Source organism: Macadamia integrifolia, chromosome 8 (genome assembly GCF_013358625.1).
Source record: "Macadamia integrifolia cultivar HAES 741 chromosome 8, SCU_Mint_v3, whole genome shotgun sequence".
Lineage (NCBI taxonomy): Eukaryota > Viridiplantae > Streptophyta > Magnoliopsida > Proteales > Proteaceae > Macadamia > Macadamia integrifolia.
Genome location: NC_056564.1, coordinates 7,044,738 through 7,060,922, shown reverse-complemented (window position 1 = coordinate 7,060,922; position 16,185 = coordinate 7,044,738). Strand labels below are relative to the sequence as shown.

Below are 16,185 nucleotides of genomic sequence, written 5' to 3'. Positions count from 1 at the left end.
ATCCCTCTAATTGGATACTTGTACTTGGGGTCTTTTTTTTTTCTTTCTTTTTGGCTGAATTTTGATTGCTTTGTATCATGATCTGATCCATTGACTGCGATTTTGTCAATACTAGTGATGCAGTGTCACTAGAGTGGTTGGACCAACTCGATGGGTTTTTGGTCTGATTAGGGCTGGTAGTACTATTTTATTTAGTTGGATTATTTTGTCATTTATATTATTGCTAGCATGTTGTGGATAGAGAATGGATTCTGTTTCAAACTCTACCACAGTTTTTTTTGAGCGTTTGTTTTCCTTTTTTTCTTGATATTTATATGTAACCAACGGTGGAGAATGATGGAATGAGATTTTTATATTAGTTGGTTCTTCACGGTGAAGTTGAGAAGCTTCGTGTGACTGCCTGTTGACATGAAGAAAAAAAGCAATGGCCCTAACTCGCATAGGGCACATATAGGCCCCTTAAGGACGGACTAGAACCTGTGGAGTGAGACAAATCTTCTCAGATTGGACCACCAATAATGAACTCCATTCAGTTCTTCAGTTTCAAGCAAGCAGCTGAACGGTGTCCCTCCTTATTGAGATTCATCTCTTGAGAGTTGAGACTATCTTTCAATCGCAACTACTACAAATCAAATAAACTTACATCAGAGATTATGGAGGCTCTCATGGCTAGCGATACAAAGGATAATGTTGTCATCCACAGATCATTGGTGGAAGATAGATAGTCTTTTAGGTTGTCCCATAAAACCAAGGTATTAAGTATCCTTCCGTAGCATACATACCTAAAAAAATATGGTACTAGTACATGTAAGAAACTTCATCCTTTATAGATAATTAATAGCACTTCTCTCATATTTTGTTCTCCTTAACCCTTGCATAAAACCTTCTATGACACTGGGCCATTGTTGCATGGATGATAAGAATTTTTTTTGGGTGGAAATAAGGAGAACTGAAATTTTGATAATAGTGGGATAAACATTGGATTGGTTGATCAATGAAGAGAAGAGGTTAGTAGTTTTTCAAGATTCAGCTAGGATTTTGTGTTACTAACTAGCGGTGTAACTAGAAAATAGGATTTATCGTTTCAGCAAAGGATTCTAAATGACTGTTTCATCTAAATATGTTGCTTTGGGTTTAGTGAAACAATTTTATTTCAATCAGAGGGAAATGACTGTTACCTCTCTCTCTCTGTGACTGGAAGGATTGGCAGAGAGGATTAATTGAATAGAGAAAAAAGTAGAGGCAAGTGAGAAAAGACCCTGTTTTTCTAATTTATATAACTTTTTACGGTTTAGTAGTTGATAAATTAGAAAATGATGGAAAATGTTTTGATGTCTCCATTTGTCCTGTTATCTACTCCTAAGGGACAATTACTTATTGATCATAGAAGGCTGGACATTAGCTCCACCTAGAACTTGGACCAGCCACTAGTGGAATGTGGCTGATGAACTTGACAAACCAAGTACTTGAACTTGAACAGGATATCATTGTCATTAGAAAATTTTATTCCTTCACTTAACATTTAACATTATTTTTTCAATACTCAAGAATTTAGGTTTTTAATCAGGGTTTTGTTATTTCACTGTTTGATTCTACCTCTTTCATAAGAGGCCCTACATATGTATAGGATTATGAATTTGATCACTTATGCTGGACTAACATATCAGTGATAATTATCTCATTTTTGGATGGGCAGGATGTTTGGCAAGGTACACAGCTTCTAGCTATTGACGTTGCTGCTGCTGTTGAGTTGCTCAGAAGGGCTCTTATAGGAGATGAACTAACAGAGAAAGAAAAGAAAGCACTTCGGAGAACCTTGACTGACTTGGCTTCTGTTGTTCCTATTGGCATTCTCATGCTTCTTCCTGTGAGTATTCAGTTATTTTATTCTCCTGTTCCTATAGTTGTCCTCAGTTTGTCTGCTTTGTTCTGATGCGGGACATTTGTTGTTGTTGTTGTTCTTTTTTTTTGGTACTAGATGCAGGACATATTTAGGATCTTGCATGTAATGAGCCCTCATCATAGGAGAAACATAAGTTACTTCAAGAGTTTCCTCTCCCAACAGCAAAGATTCAACAGTAGTTGAAGTCCCAAAATTTCTGCAACTCAGAAACAGCAGGGAAAGTAGGACTTATCTGATTCAAGTAGGAAAGGAAAACTAGTGAGCTAGAACATAGTACTCTTCTGATGTTTAGCTACTCTAAATCCGAGATCATGTACACAGCTCCAACTGTATGAAGAGAAGTCGTAATAATGACTGCTTCCAAATTTCATCCAGCACCAAAAATCGCCATGATTACCAGTTATTGAACTATTAGTGCCTTTTCTTACTGATTCCCTAATTGCACAAAGACTTGCTAAACCCTATAAAATAGCATTAGATATTAGCTGGACCCAACTGAATTACTAGAAACTGGTATAAGATTTCCTTTTTCAGATTTTGAATTTTAAGACTCGGTCTTACTATTTTGGCCTCATCACAAATTTTACAACTCCAGTGAGTTCTTAACCTTTTCCTGAAACAAATAAAAATATACACTTCTATTGTAGACTTTAAATAGAGCCTTCAAAATAACTACTCAAACTGTCCTATTGAAGAAATTAAAGCCTTCAAATTAGAATTCCTAAAATAGAAATCTTGCTACAACTTGACACCCTACCAATAAATTGGTCAACTTTCCTGAAACATCTTGGGAGCACAAGATCTTGGTCGTCTTGGAAAGGTTACTACGTAAGTTTCCAAAATAGCCTTATAATCTCACCAAATGGATAGATTTTGACCTTGCAAAATAGCCCCAAAGCAATGAAATGAACCCTATTAAGGGCTCACAATAAAAACACAAGAAAGAGAACAGATGATGCTTCCCCCAAGATGCAAATATGATTCTATTCTTCAATTCTTCTTTCCTTGGAAGTAAAAATTATTTATTGGGACTGGTGGTGCTTCTGCATCTAATTCATGTCTTCATATCTTAAGTAAATGTGATTATATAGGTTTGGTGTTTGATTAATGAGGAAACTATCTTGTCCGAAATTTAGAACAAAAAATTACATGGGTAATGGAGCTAAAATTTGACTACTGTTCATGTTAAGATGGCTATTATGGTGATTTTTCTTTCTAAATTTTACTTGGCTCCCTCAAACTAAAACCTCCTCTCCACCAGGTAGGTTAGCTTCACAAATCCTACTTCACTGTTCCACTCTATCTAGGGCCATATCTTCTGTTAAATCACAATAGGCGATGTCCTTTTCACTACAGGTTTTCTTTTTCCTTATCCCTGGCTTTAACACCTTAACAACCATTTCTCCCAAAATTCTAGCACCTTCTCTTTGCACTTACATAATTCCTTCTCATTGGGATGGTATTTGGTCATTTTGTCATGACAAGATCATCTTAGTCAGATTTCTCTACTTTTCACCTATCTAATATCGCCATTAATTCATCTCGACATGTACAACCCTGAGATTTCTTGATTTTTCTTGATTGCTCAGCCTTTGCTCCATGAATCTTGATTTCACCATCTTATAAAATTTTATCTTTAATTTTAACGTTTGAACACATCAGACAAATCTAGAATTTCTTATCCATTGGAACCACTTTGTTGTAATTTATGTGCAACATACTCTTCAATCTCTCACTTATTGATAATTAAACCAAGATGACTTAAAATGAATGCTTGGGGAATCTTGGGTGTCAATCCTTAAGATGTCCTAACTACACTCTTGTGTCTATTCCTTGTTACGCTATTTATAACTCTATATTTTCTCTTTTGATTTGGCTTATCATAAAAACATTTGTTTTTCCTTTGACATCCCTCCACAATTCTAACTTGGCGTTCACCTGTTCTCTGGTATTATTAACTATTATTTAGAAGGTAATCAACAAACACGAGGGAATCTCCTCCTTTTCCTTTTTATGGCTAATCAACTCACTAACTAATGCAATGGGGATCAACTGCTTTATAAGGCTTATTTATGTCCTTGATAGCCTGTGCCCTGAACTGTTTTTTTTTTTTTTTTTTTTGGGTACGAGGCCCTGAACTGTTGCTACACTGTTATTGGACTATATTTCCATTGTCCAAATGTTGACATGGACCAGATGTCTCCCATCTATGCATAGACCCACTGAATTGAACAAGTGGCCTTCTACTGATCTTTTGAACCATTAAAATGCAACGTGTAGTTCTGGTTGCGCACTAAGTAGAGAGAGTTTACCATATTTCATTCTTTGATTCCCAATTCTTGTGCTTATTGATCACTCACATTTCCTACCACCGTAATATGGTAGTCTTGATCACTCGATATTTTCTTTGGATTTTGACTATCCAAGGGCTAGTATGTCAATTTTGGGCAAGAGAACCCTGTCTGTTTGCACAGTCACTGCACCAGCACGCAGGCCAATGGGAGGCCAAGCGTAGTCATCGGGGAGCAGTGCGGTGTTTTCGCACCCACCTGTGTCTGGGCGTAGGGACTCTTTTCTCCATCAAGTTAATAGTTTTGACCAGTGTGTGGGCCGATGAATGTACAGTACTCTTCTCTCCATTTCAACCTGTAGTTGAGATACCAACTCACCTACTGGTGATTGGTTCACTATTCTATCATAGACTAAACTTTTTCCTGCTTGATATATTATGTTGTGCAGCCGTATCATGGTTCAGTATTTAAAGAACTTTGTTATTGATCACAGATAGGATTTTTGGGCTGTGAAGACTCAAACAAAGTCAATTCAATTAAAATAATTGATGATTGGTGTGACAGGAAATTGTGGGGTTACTGCCAGTCTGCCATACAGGCTGTGCATTAATTTATATGTCAATCCAATTTGTTTTTTCTCCTTTTGAATGGACAAAGAATTATTAGCAATGATCCTGATAGCAGGTCCTTTGATGGTTCAGATCATACAATTATATTAATGTCCAGTTGGGATGCATAATATGCATCAACAGTGGATCTTTATTGGACAGTTCTCTATCATGGTTTTGTATCTTTGCCTTGAGGATAAACTTACAGTTGAGTAGAAGTGGCTTTATGTTCTTCCAGTCTCACTGTCAAGCTTTCTTTTAAACCACAGCTTCATGATTTACAGGTCACAGCTGTTGGGCACGCTGCCATGTTGGCTGCTATTCAAAGATATGTACCAGCTCTGGTATGTGGCTTCTGATCCTATCATCTGAAAAAGAAAATGTTTCCTGGCATAAGAAGTATATACATAAAGCTCCATTTGTTTGTATTATGCAGATACCCTCAACATATGGTCCCGAGAGGTTAGATCTTTTGAGGCAGCTGGAGAAGGTCAAGGAAATAGATACCCGTGAAATGAACCCTGATGATAATGTGGAGGAAAACAGCCTTAGCAGGGTCAACCCTGACAATGTATAACCATAAAAATGAAGACCATCTTCAATAGAAGGTCAGGATTATAGTGACAGTTGTTTCCCCAGTTAACGATTTCTCTCTGTTGCGGTGATTTTGAAGCCCTTTGACAACAGATGGCCATAAAGAAGTTCATTCCATGTATTGGAAGTGGTGTGCCTGGTTCGCAGTGGACTGAAGGATGCCCTTCTTTTGTAAACTCTGTTAGATATGTAATGTTCAGAAACTGGACCTTGCTATTTTGTATCTAATATCTATTCAATTGTTTCAGAAATGTATAGATGATGATCACCATGGCCCCTTCATCCCATTTGCCATTCCTGCAATTTCAGGATTTGGGTTCATGAATTTTTTCTTCTTTATTCAAAGTGCACATTAAGTGATCACTAAATTTTCTTTTCTGGGTTACTTGCCTGTAATATGCTAGAGAGTAGCTTCGGAAGATGTAGCTGATTTCAAGATCTAAATTCCTAATGACCCATCATTTCCATTTAGCGAAGGACCTTCAGAATGCTTACTTAACATCCATTGGTTTATGCTGAATGAATCGCGGGCATTAAATCTAAGATCAGAAGCGAACAAATGGAAAGTAGGAAGTGCATTTGGATTTGTGATGAGGATTTTAAATTTGGAATCAGGGGTTGAATAGGTGATCCAGAAAACATTAGAATTGGTCTTTTAGATCTGAAATCCCAACGATTTGGACCCTAAAATTGGTTAGGTTTGGTAAACCTATTCCGAACTCTATTCCAAAATACTCCCCAAAAGAAAATAAATAAATAAAGAAAAGCGTTTGGTATAAACCAATTTGGTGTTTAGGGTCATTCGACTCTTGTTGATAAAGGTGTTTTCTGTTTTCTTTCTCTTGATCAGTAGTATAGTTCTCTTATCAAATTATTTTACCCTTCAGTAAACTTAAGGTTATATTTGGTTGCAAGCTGATTAAAGGAAAGTGAAATAAAATTTTCATATTTAAAAAGGAAATGTATGTAATCATTATCCTATTAAATTGTATCATTAACTTCAGATTATTCTATATTTGGTTATAAAATTTTACTTTATTTTGTATGTAAAATGTATTGTTACTAAATATGATTAAAAAAATTAAGTAGTTTATTGGATCATGTGGGGTAATGATTATAAACATTTTTTTAAGTATGAAAATTTTACTTCCCTATAAATTACCCTTGTAACCATTTTAAACCTCATTAAGATTCTGTATCAAAACAATTTTAACCATGAAAATGGAATCTTTGAACTGAAATTTAAACAAAAAAATTTAAGAAAGATAAAAAGATGGGGTATGACAGACTATGATACAGAATCCCAACCTCGAAAGAATCACACAGGAAGAAGTTAGGACTAGAATAAAACTAAGAGAATAATAAGGATCCCTACTCGGAAGAATCTCGCAGGAAGAAGTTAGGACTAGAATAAAACTAGGAGAAGAATAAGGATCCCCACGTTGGGAGATCATAACCGTTGGTTCATTAGATCGTGAAAAACAAGCAGCCCTCTGTCCATTCTCATAGCACCAAAATACAGGATCAAGGAATGGGCAATGACTCTCTTTCCAACCCACTAGCTAATAGAATATGTTGATGTATACATTGACATTGTCCTTTTTTAATACATGATGTGTTCAGCTCTTAGTTCGAGCTCTTCGGTGAAACAGTTAATATGAGAGAGAGAGAGAATGTAGGAAATGGTGACGAAAGGGAATGGAGAAAAGCTGACCAATCTTTTGGAGAATGGGTTGAGACTTGAGAGAGTTGAGGGTGTCGACAATAAATAATAGGAGGCCTCAAAATGTGGTTTCCGTTTTGAAGGTTTCATGTGGGTCTATAGAAAGACGGAGTGATTTTTGTGATTATGATTTAGTGAAACGAATGGTCAAGATCGTTTGGATCGAATTGGTATCATTAGAGATTGATCCCCAACATCATTCTGATTCGTATTGATCCACATCCATTAGTAAGGTATAAGGGTAAAATGATTTAAAACATCAATTTTTTTTTAAAAAGCAGAGACAAAAATCTGTCCGATCTCAATCAATATTGGTTGATACCGATCCCAAGTTTTAAAGCCTTGGTTGGTAAGACAAGAGTCTTCTGCGATAGAGAGAGAAGATCCCAACCAATACCAAACCGACCGGAAGACGATGAAGTTCAAATAAGACCAAATTAATAATAGACTGGCAAAAGAAAACAATTACATACTGGAAACCGAACTTGTCGATAGCTATCGGTTTCTATTTCCCTTTTGTAGATTGAATACTTTATCGGTCCGGTTTCAATCTGACCTTATATGCATAAAAGAACCGAAAAAGGGATCAAAACTGGATTCAAGTGACAGTTACGTGATTATCCACCATAGAGGTTACCAACACTGAGTTTTATGGCTAGTTGTCTACCATGAGGAATGATGAGTTGATGCCTCAAATGATAAGGCTGGGTGGACCGCATTCATTTGTATCAAAAGACATTTAGTTTTGCAGGGCTTGGTTTTGGTTTGAATGGAGGTGAGGTCGAGGCAGAAGCCAGAGGGCTTTTTTAAGGGATCGAGTCTAGTCGAAAGGTTGGATACAACTCATTAGGGGCATGAATGAATTTAAAATAGTTGATTAAGCTCATACCAGATTAGAGGATGTAGTGCGGCTGTGAGAGTGTTTCAACTTTTACTTAGCGTTCAACTAGGTTGTATTAATGATTTGTATACTCCTATAATGGGGCTTGCTCTGCTTTTTTTCTTTGGAACTGAGGATCAAAGAGTGGAGGTGTGATGTGTCTATGAATGCTTATGACTTTTATGTTTTCATTAGAAAAAAAAAATCAAATCATCATGTTTTTATTAATTTGAAGGGAAAAATGTTAAGAACATGCATGCCCACACTCTTATAATTGATTTTGATAATAACAAACATATAAAGGTATTTTACAATTTGCCTTCAAGTATTATTTTGTAGAGATTTCATATCAAATATTGAATTTGATGAATGAAAGGAAAGAATGAAAATCAAAATTATCAAATGGTGAAAATAGAAGCCCAAGAAATAAATAAGTACAGGTCAAGAGAGAGCGAGAGTATGGGGCTTCCAAAGATTGAAGAAAGTAAAGCCCAAGAGAGAACGGGAATAAAGCCTCCAAAGCTTGAAGAAAATAATTCAAAGTATTAAGATCTTAGACTATCAAGACTTGAAATTATTCCAAATATCAAGTAATACAATAATATAAAAAACCATTTGCAAGATGTTTGATAGAAGCCTTGAAGATCTTAACTCAATGTAATAGTGTACACACCATACATAAGCATTACACTGCATCTCATAAAGCATGCATTGTATATTGCGTCCTTTAGTTCATATTACCTTAGAATGACTTTAAGAAGTAATTATGACTAAGAGTCGAGACCTAAAAATGGCTAGGAACTTAGGAACATGTTAGGTATAACATGTCTAAGGAATTTTCCGAGAAAATAGGAATGACCCTATTCAAGGGCATTTTGGGTAATCATAAAATAAGTATCAGAATATGATATCTTCACTAAGTTGTAGATATTCGAGTTATGAATTCAAAAAACTTAGAATCGGGCCAATCTGAAGTCGGACGAGAAAGTTATGACCCAAATACTAACAAAAGATCAATTTTTCAAATGTTTGTCAAAAATTAGGAGTGACCGAATCGGATGGAGGTCAACCGACTGAAATCGGCTAGTTTGCCCAATCTCCAACGGCTCTCTAGTGGCTAGTTTTTGCCACTTCTTTTTTTTTTGCTGTCGATCGGTATACCCAAAAAGTGACCTCATTTGTGTGACATTTTTTGCCTAATTTTCATCTCTAATCTCACCTATAAATACTTCTAATGCTATTCATTAATTAATAATTAATCATAACTTTTAAGTAGCATTATTTGAGCATTAGAAGTGATTGATCTATACCATCTCTTGCGTTCAAGCTCTTCATTTTTTATTCAAGAGGAACTCAAAATTCTTTATAAGTCTTCATCTACATCTTAACATTTGCATTGCAAGCATTAAGAAAACTTCAAATGTGCATTCTTTTATAACATTGCATTTCATTCACGCACCACACAAGAGGTAACTTTAAACATTTTTATTCTGCTTTGAATTTGTTTTTGTCCAAAGAGTTGGGTTAACTCTAGAATTGGATACCTTAATTACTTACATATTGTTATAAATTGTACTTAGGTAAGTGTGTATGACTCTCTCATCATTAAGAGATTTTAAGGACCCTCTCATCTTTAAAAGATAATGTAAGTACCCTCTCATCCTGTAAATAAATTGTACTGATCATTTTATTCTTAAAAGAGTTTGTAAGTTTTTCTTCATCCCTACTTACTGTATTGAAAGGGAATAACTAGCTGAATACCTTACAATGAACTTGTAGGGAGTGAACTAGAGTCGGATTGAGTCGAACCACTATAAATTATGATGTTGTGTGATTGTGCTTATTTTATTTATATTTCGTATTTTTATTTATAATCACATATTGGGGACTTTAAATCATATAATTTTTAAAATCCACTAGCATAACCTATTCAACCCCCCTCTATGTTATTTTAAAAAATAATTATTTTTGAGGATGTGGCCTATGCCAGTGTCTCCGCGTGTATGTTACTCTCGTCCTTATGTGAAAATGCATCGTTGCCCTTCTTTTTGGGGAGGGGAGATATAGACATAGGAGCGCTCCTAGACAAATAACAACTTCCCTAAATTTGAAACAACTAATTTGGATCATAGTTTTATATTTAAAATTTTTTTTTAAGGAAAAATGTTAGACACACTAATGGGCTCCCAACCATGAGTCTGTCTCTCTCCTCCCACCCCTGAAAATGACACCCTTGCCTCTTGCCTCTGCCCCTCCTCGTCAATGTCGTATACAAGCCTGTCCTCCATCACACACACACACATATATATATATATATATATATTAAAAATTTAATTATTTAGAAAAACTTAGACATCACTTATTAAAAAGGTAAAGATATTATATCATACACCACATGTTTATGATTGTGTTTTTTTTTTTCAAGCTCATTGGGCTAGATGATGAGCAACCATAACAAAACATCTATTTTTTTATTCTTCTCCAATTAAACCCTTGTCCCACTCCAAGAAGATCCCAAATGTCTAGTAAAGAGGAAACACTTCCCATAGCCATACCTTCTCTGATCCATCATGTGCACTGTCATATTTTAATTTTTGAAGATTTAGCATTTCATATCATAATAATTGCGATGGGAAAAATAATGGGCAAGTGATCAATGCTTGATCTTGATCGTGTAGCCCTAGCAACATTGCAAGGCAATAAGAACACTTACAGAGGCATCAAATCAATGAGATTTATTTGATTTGACAAGGATGTGGGGTGATAATTTCGCACATCCCTGTGTCTGTGGAGGGCCACATGGCCAACTACCAACCATACATCTTTCTTTTTCCCTTAAATAATATATGATTAAATCATTAGAAAGTAGAAACAACATAACCTACAACCAACTTTTCAATCATGTAACCAAGGATCAAATGACTGGTTTCACTCACCCAAAGAAGAGAAAAAATAAAAAATAATGGTTTTAAGGATGGTGGCTATCAATGATGTGAATTTGAAACCGAAATCTTTTACCAAAATTGAACCAAGCCGTTTACACTGAAATCATAAAATCATTTAGTAAATGGTTCAGTTATGGTTTCAAGTTTCAAGCCGATTGACTAAATGGTTTGAAACAGAACCGAGCCGTTAAACCTGTTGGTTTCAAATCGTAAAAATCAAACAGTTTAAACCATCAAAATCGATCCGATTAACCCATTTAAAGATTAAATAAGGTGGTTGTAAAATATCATTAGTATCTCATTTAATTCAAATATTGAGTGCCGCAAGCTTTCTATCAAAATATTTTATTTTACATAGTTGTTTGGTTGTTTTAACAAAACATAATGGTTTACAGTTTGGTTGTTTTAACAAAACATAATGGTTTACATTTTACATTCTTAAGATTGAATCATTTATCACAAAAAACAAATTTTAGTAAACATGCGAATAAACTAGCAAACCGATTGCTAACCGTTTAGAAACCATATGGAATAAATCGAAATTGAAACCGTGAAATCGAAACCATTTAAAAATCGTGGAAACCGGAATTGTTTACTAAATGGTTGTGATTTCATAAAGTGCAACCGTTTAATAAATGGTGCGGTTTTAATTTCAGCCAAAATATATGTGAACCAAACCGAACCGTTTAAACCGAAATCGAGCCGATTAACGCCCTTAAATCTAATTATGTCATCCTTTTATAGGTTCTCTTTGGTATCATTCTTTTTTTATTTTGGTTCACAAAAACCATTTTGGTTGCATTTGGTATCATTTATGGAGCTTAATTATATTAAAAAAAATAAAATAAAATTGATAAAAACACAAAAACCACAAAGAGATCAAAGGTCATTTATGTGTTTTGGCAAAAAATGATTTTCAGTCATTTTTGCATTGAACTTTAATGAGCACATACTTGTAAGTCCGAATGTGCAGGGGGTAAAGTAGTCATTGGGTTTAAAATTATAAATCCAAGCACCTTGACCTCTCTTCTTCTTGTTTCTCTTCCCCAGTCCAAACCGTGGCCACCTTCATGAATGGCAGTAGTTTTCTTCACCTCTCCTTTCCATCTCACTTGATCTCTCCCTTATTTTTCACTCTGCAACCGAAGGAGTTGTAGCCATTGTCCCAGTTGAGAGACACAGACTCCTCTAAGATAAACCATGGAGATTTGAGTCTCACCCCCTCCCCTTTTCTTCTCCTTCTCCGACCAAGGTGTAGTTAAGCTCAGGAAATCCTCAAGAAAAGAAGTTAAAGATGGAGAAACTCGGGGCTTTCTTCACAAATCAAATATGAAATTTGAGATCTAAAGGGGGAGGAGAAGGAGAGGGAAAATGAGAAGAAAAGGAGTTGCAGCGAGCAAGATAGAGAAAGTGGAGCTTAAGAGTTACAAGTAATATAGGGTGAAGGAAACATCTCTTCACCCATTTATTCAAAAAACCATTCATTCATAGGGATATTAAACATATTTCTCACAAAAATCCATTTTTGTCCAGTAGTTACTAAATTATTTTTATGTTTTCATAAAAAAATATAGTTTTCAATCATTTTTCTTTTTTAAATAGACAAAAATAAAAAAGAACAATGATACTAAAGAGGCACTGCTGTGTTTAAATGTAGAAAAAAAAAAAAAGATTTTAGTTTGGTTTTTTACTACTAAAAATTTGGGTATCTATATTGCATAATATTTACATTTGTAATTTGACGGTTTCCTCCATTAAAATTTTTCGGCCGTTTGATGTCCCAATTGCTTAACATTTACGTCTGAAATTTTGAAATTTAAATCGAACTCCACGTATCCGTAAGATTTTCTAGCCGTTGTTATTCATATAGCGTAGGATTACCGTCTGAAAATTTATACCCGATTGGAAGATCCATTCAGCGTAAGATGTGAAATCTAAACTACACGTGTCTGAAAATGGTACATTGTTCCATCTAAAATTTATGGCCGTTTGGATCCATTCAGGTCTGAGAAAAATTGAAATTGAAATTGCACGTTTTTCCCGCTCTTCCTTAAAGATCATTCTGGACCACAATAGGAAAGTTTCGTTAACCGCTGCTAACTTTAATAAAAAGGCAGAGAGGGTCGTGGGGGAGAGAATGCTCCATTAAGTTCACCGCTGCTAGCTTTAATAAAAAGCTTATTGGAGCAAGGTTTTTTTGCCAGCGGCCATGAAGCGGCTGCGAGACTGAATGGAGCTAGCGATATCAACTTGGCTAACGCCACTGTTGAGTATCGATCGCCTAGAGACGCGGACGGCCATGGAACACATACAGCTTCCACAGCTGCGGGTCGTCAGGTTTTCCAGGCCAACATGTCCGGCTACGCTTCTGGAATTGCCAAAGGTGTCGCTCCAAAAGCTAGATTAGCAGTCTACGAAGTGTGCTGGAAGGGCTCTGGCTGCTTCGACTCCGACATTCTCGCTGCATTCGATCGTGCTGTGGCGGACAGGGTAGATGTCATTTCCATCTCCATCGGAGGAGGTGACGGTATTTCCTCTCCTTATTATCACGATCCAATTGCTATCGGAGCTTATGGCACTGTTTCTGAAGGGGTATTCGTCTCGTCCTCTGCTGGGAACGATGGCCCCAACGGAATGTCTGTAACTAACCTCGCACAATGGCTTACTACCGTCGGAGCTGGAACTATCGATCGTAATTTTCCGGCCGTTGTAATTCTCGGTGATTGACGGAAGAGGGTCCTAATTTTCCGGCCGATGTAATTCTCCGTGAAAATTGAGCGAGAACCACGGCAGAGGCGGATTCACATCTCGGATTGAATCATGTTGACACATGTATCAAAGTCGAATCATGGTTCCGTTCCAGATTTTCCTCCTCAGGAGAATCTCCGGAACAACTCTGCCAAGGTAGGGTTTCCGATTCCTTTAGTTCCTATTATAAACCTGCAGATTTTGGTCAGGCTTATCTTATTTCTTTTATGGCAGGGGAGTAAGGGGAGGGGAGAGAGAAAGAACGGCCTAAAATTAGAATACGGGCTGTCAATGCATCAAGATGCTGATAACATCAGCTATGTTCTAAATTTCCCCTTCTCTTTTAGTATTTATTCCATTTCATGGTAGGTTTGGGCTCTCCATGGCAATCTCAGACACACCATTGAAAAATGGAAGGGCCGCCTTCTGAAGTATCTACATAGTCTACTTCCATTTATATGCTGCTAGACTTTTGTAGAACATCAGAGTGGTGACTTCCTCAGTTCCATTTCTGTAAATGCTATGTGTGAATATTCAAAGTAAGTCTCTAATCTCTATATACCCTGGGAATACATAAGCTTTAAGCTACTGGATTTTGAGAATTTGTGATCCATGTGGTGAGTAATAGAAAGGCCATGACAACATATTAATCTTGTCATTCTGTTGATGGTCTTAACATCTGTTGATAGCCCTGATATATGCCTAAAGGGGTCATCTGCTCATGGCAGGACATAATTACAGAGGCAACAAACGAACATGTAAATAATGCAAACAGTTCCAAAATGGAAGAACCAGAAATTGGCCTGCAGAATCAGGATCACCCAAAACAGAGAACAGAACAGCTACAGCTTAGGGAGAAAATCAATAGCTTCTAGCAGATATGCCAACTTTTCTTGTCAAACAATCGTTCTTAACAGTAGAATATGTCTGCAAAGTCTCTGTGAAAAACGAGTTCTAGATTTGGATATGCAGACAAGTCTTTATTATTCTAGAAAAGCTAAGTTGCAGATTTGGAACTTGAATAGCAACCAAAATTCAAAAGACAAAGACATGAAGGAAGCTCATGTATGAAATTTGAATTTTGAGGCCAGAAGCATGCTCACAAAGAAGTTGTAAAATTCAATTTATTATTTAAGTATACAACATTAGGTGGCAGACTTGCTTCTTCAAATGTTTAAAATTTTTCCTGGCCATTTCATGGACCATATAACCTACATGAGGGAGATCCTTTCTTGTGTAAAAGGATTCGCTACTTGTCTGCTTTCTGGTTGTTAAAATATTTAAAAGTATAATTTTCCCCCTTTTTGACAGGTAAAGCATGTATAAAGAAGCAACCTTCTTCCCAAGAGTTGGCTCCGTAATTAAAGAATCTACATTAATTCATCACTTTTGTGGCTTTAGTGTTTGGATTCTTACACTTGCTTACTGTTCCATATTGATGCATACAGTACCTATATTGGTACATGAATTAGGGAGCTGTTTGTGCTTGTCGCATACAATTTCATTTCACCCATTGCTGATTGCTCTCCCAAGAAGATTTTCTCAGCAGTTTTGACTTATATAAATTTCTTTTGAGAGCTTGAAGATGTTATTTGTTCTCAACCCTAAAATTGTTAGCTTAGTTTACCTATAAACTGTAGAACACAGTATAAAATATTAAAATTCATTATATTTAGTCCATCTTATGCATGGCATTGACTATTGGATGTGATTATAAATTTATAATGCTGGACCAGTTCATAAATTGATCCTTTTTATTGTCAATTGCGTGTGGACTATTAATTCATTCGGTTTAATTTATGAAAGCTGAATTATAAGTCCCAAATTGGTGCTCTAAAGGGGTGCACAAAAATAATATTTTAATTAGTGGTGGGGTCCATTAGAGTTAAGTTTGGGATTTATTTAATAATAGTTGTTATAAGGATCTTGTGTGCTGCTAAATTTGTCTCTCTTGTTGTAGGTATCTCATCATGGGTTGTGCGTTATATTATCCTCAAGTATCTTCAATAAGTTCCTATCAACTGTATGTGAAGCCATTCCCCAAGTATTGCATGTGTGCTCTATAGAAAAAAAAAATTATATAGTCTTTTAATTTGTTGAAATGCAGAATATGTTGAATAGATGTTTTTTGTCTTGAATATTTTAGGCACAACAAGTTAAAGGAATGCATGGAATGAGTTGAGGGGTACTAAAGTAAATTGTATTCAAAACATTATTTCTTTCTCTGTTTTTTGTGTTTTAGTTACAACATATAATCATGAAAAGTGTATTTCCTTTGGTCAGACCAAAAGTCATGGTCGATCTATACTACTTGGCTGATAGACAAGTATATGGTTTTATTGGTTTCTTGCCTTTAAGCTATAGTACTGATATATCTCAATCAAATCATATTAATGAGGCCAAGAGGTTTTGTATACTAATATTTTTCTTCAATAAAAATTATTAGTTTGTAAAATGTTTACCTCTCCCCATCCCCCTGCCCCCACCCCCCCC

The 16,185-nt window shown here is 35.8% G+C and overlaps 2 protein-coding genes across 5 annotated transcripts in view; both read left to right on the top strand.

Moving 5' to 3' along the window:
- The window catches only part of LOC122087374, a 35,726-nt gene extending 29,991 nt beyond the window's left edge, over window positions 1-5,735 (top strand). For all 4 annotated transcript variants that reach the window (XM_042656473.1, XM_042656472.1, XM_042656471.1 and 1 more), the window contains 3 exons: window positions 1,697-1,867; window positions 5,087-5,146; window positions 5,239-5,735. In XM_042656473.1, the coding sequence (XP_042512407.1) occupies window positions 1,697-1,867; window positions 5,087-5,146; window positions 5,239-5,379 (372 nt within the window). In that variant the 3' untranslated portion in view covers window positions 5,380-5,735. The remainder of the gene's footprint in view (window positions 1-1,696; window positions 1,868-5,086; window positions 5,147-5,238) is intronic.
- A 7,319-nt stretch (window positions 5,736-13,054) lies between these two features.
- On the top strand, window positions 13,055-15,904 carry LOC122086334 (subtilisin-like protease SBT1.6). The gene is made up of 2 exons (XM_042655098.1): window positions 13,055-13,848; window positions 15,653-15,904. The coding sequence occupies exon 1, from the start codon at window positions 13,297-13,299 to the stop codon at window positions 13,669-13,671; it is 375 nt and encodes a 124-aa protein (XP_042511032.1). The 5' UTR covers window positions 13,055-13,296; the 3' UTR covers window positions 13,672-13,848; window positions 15,653-15,904.
- Window positions 15,905-16,185: the final 281 nt, after the last annotated feature.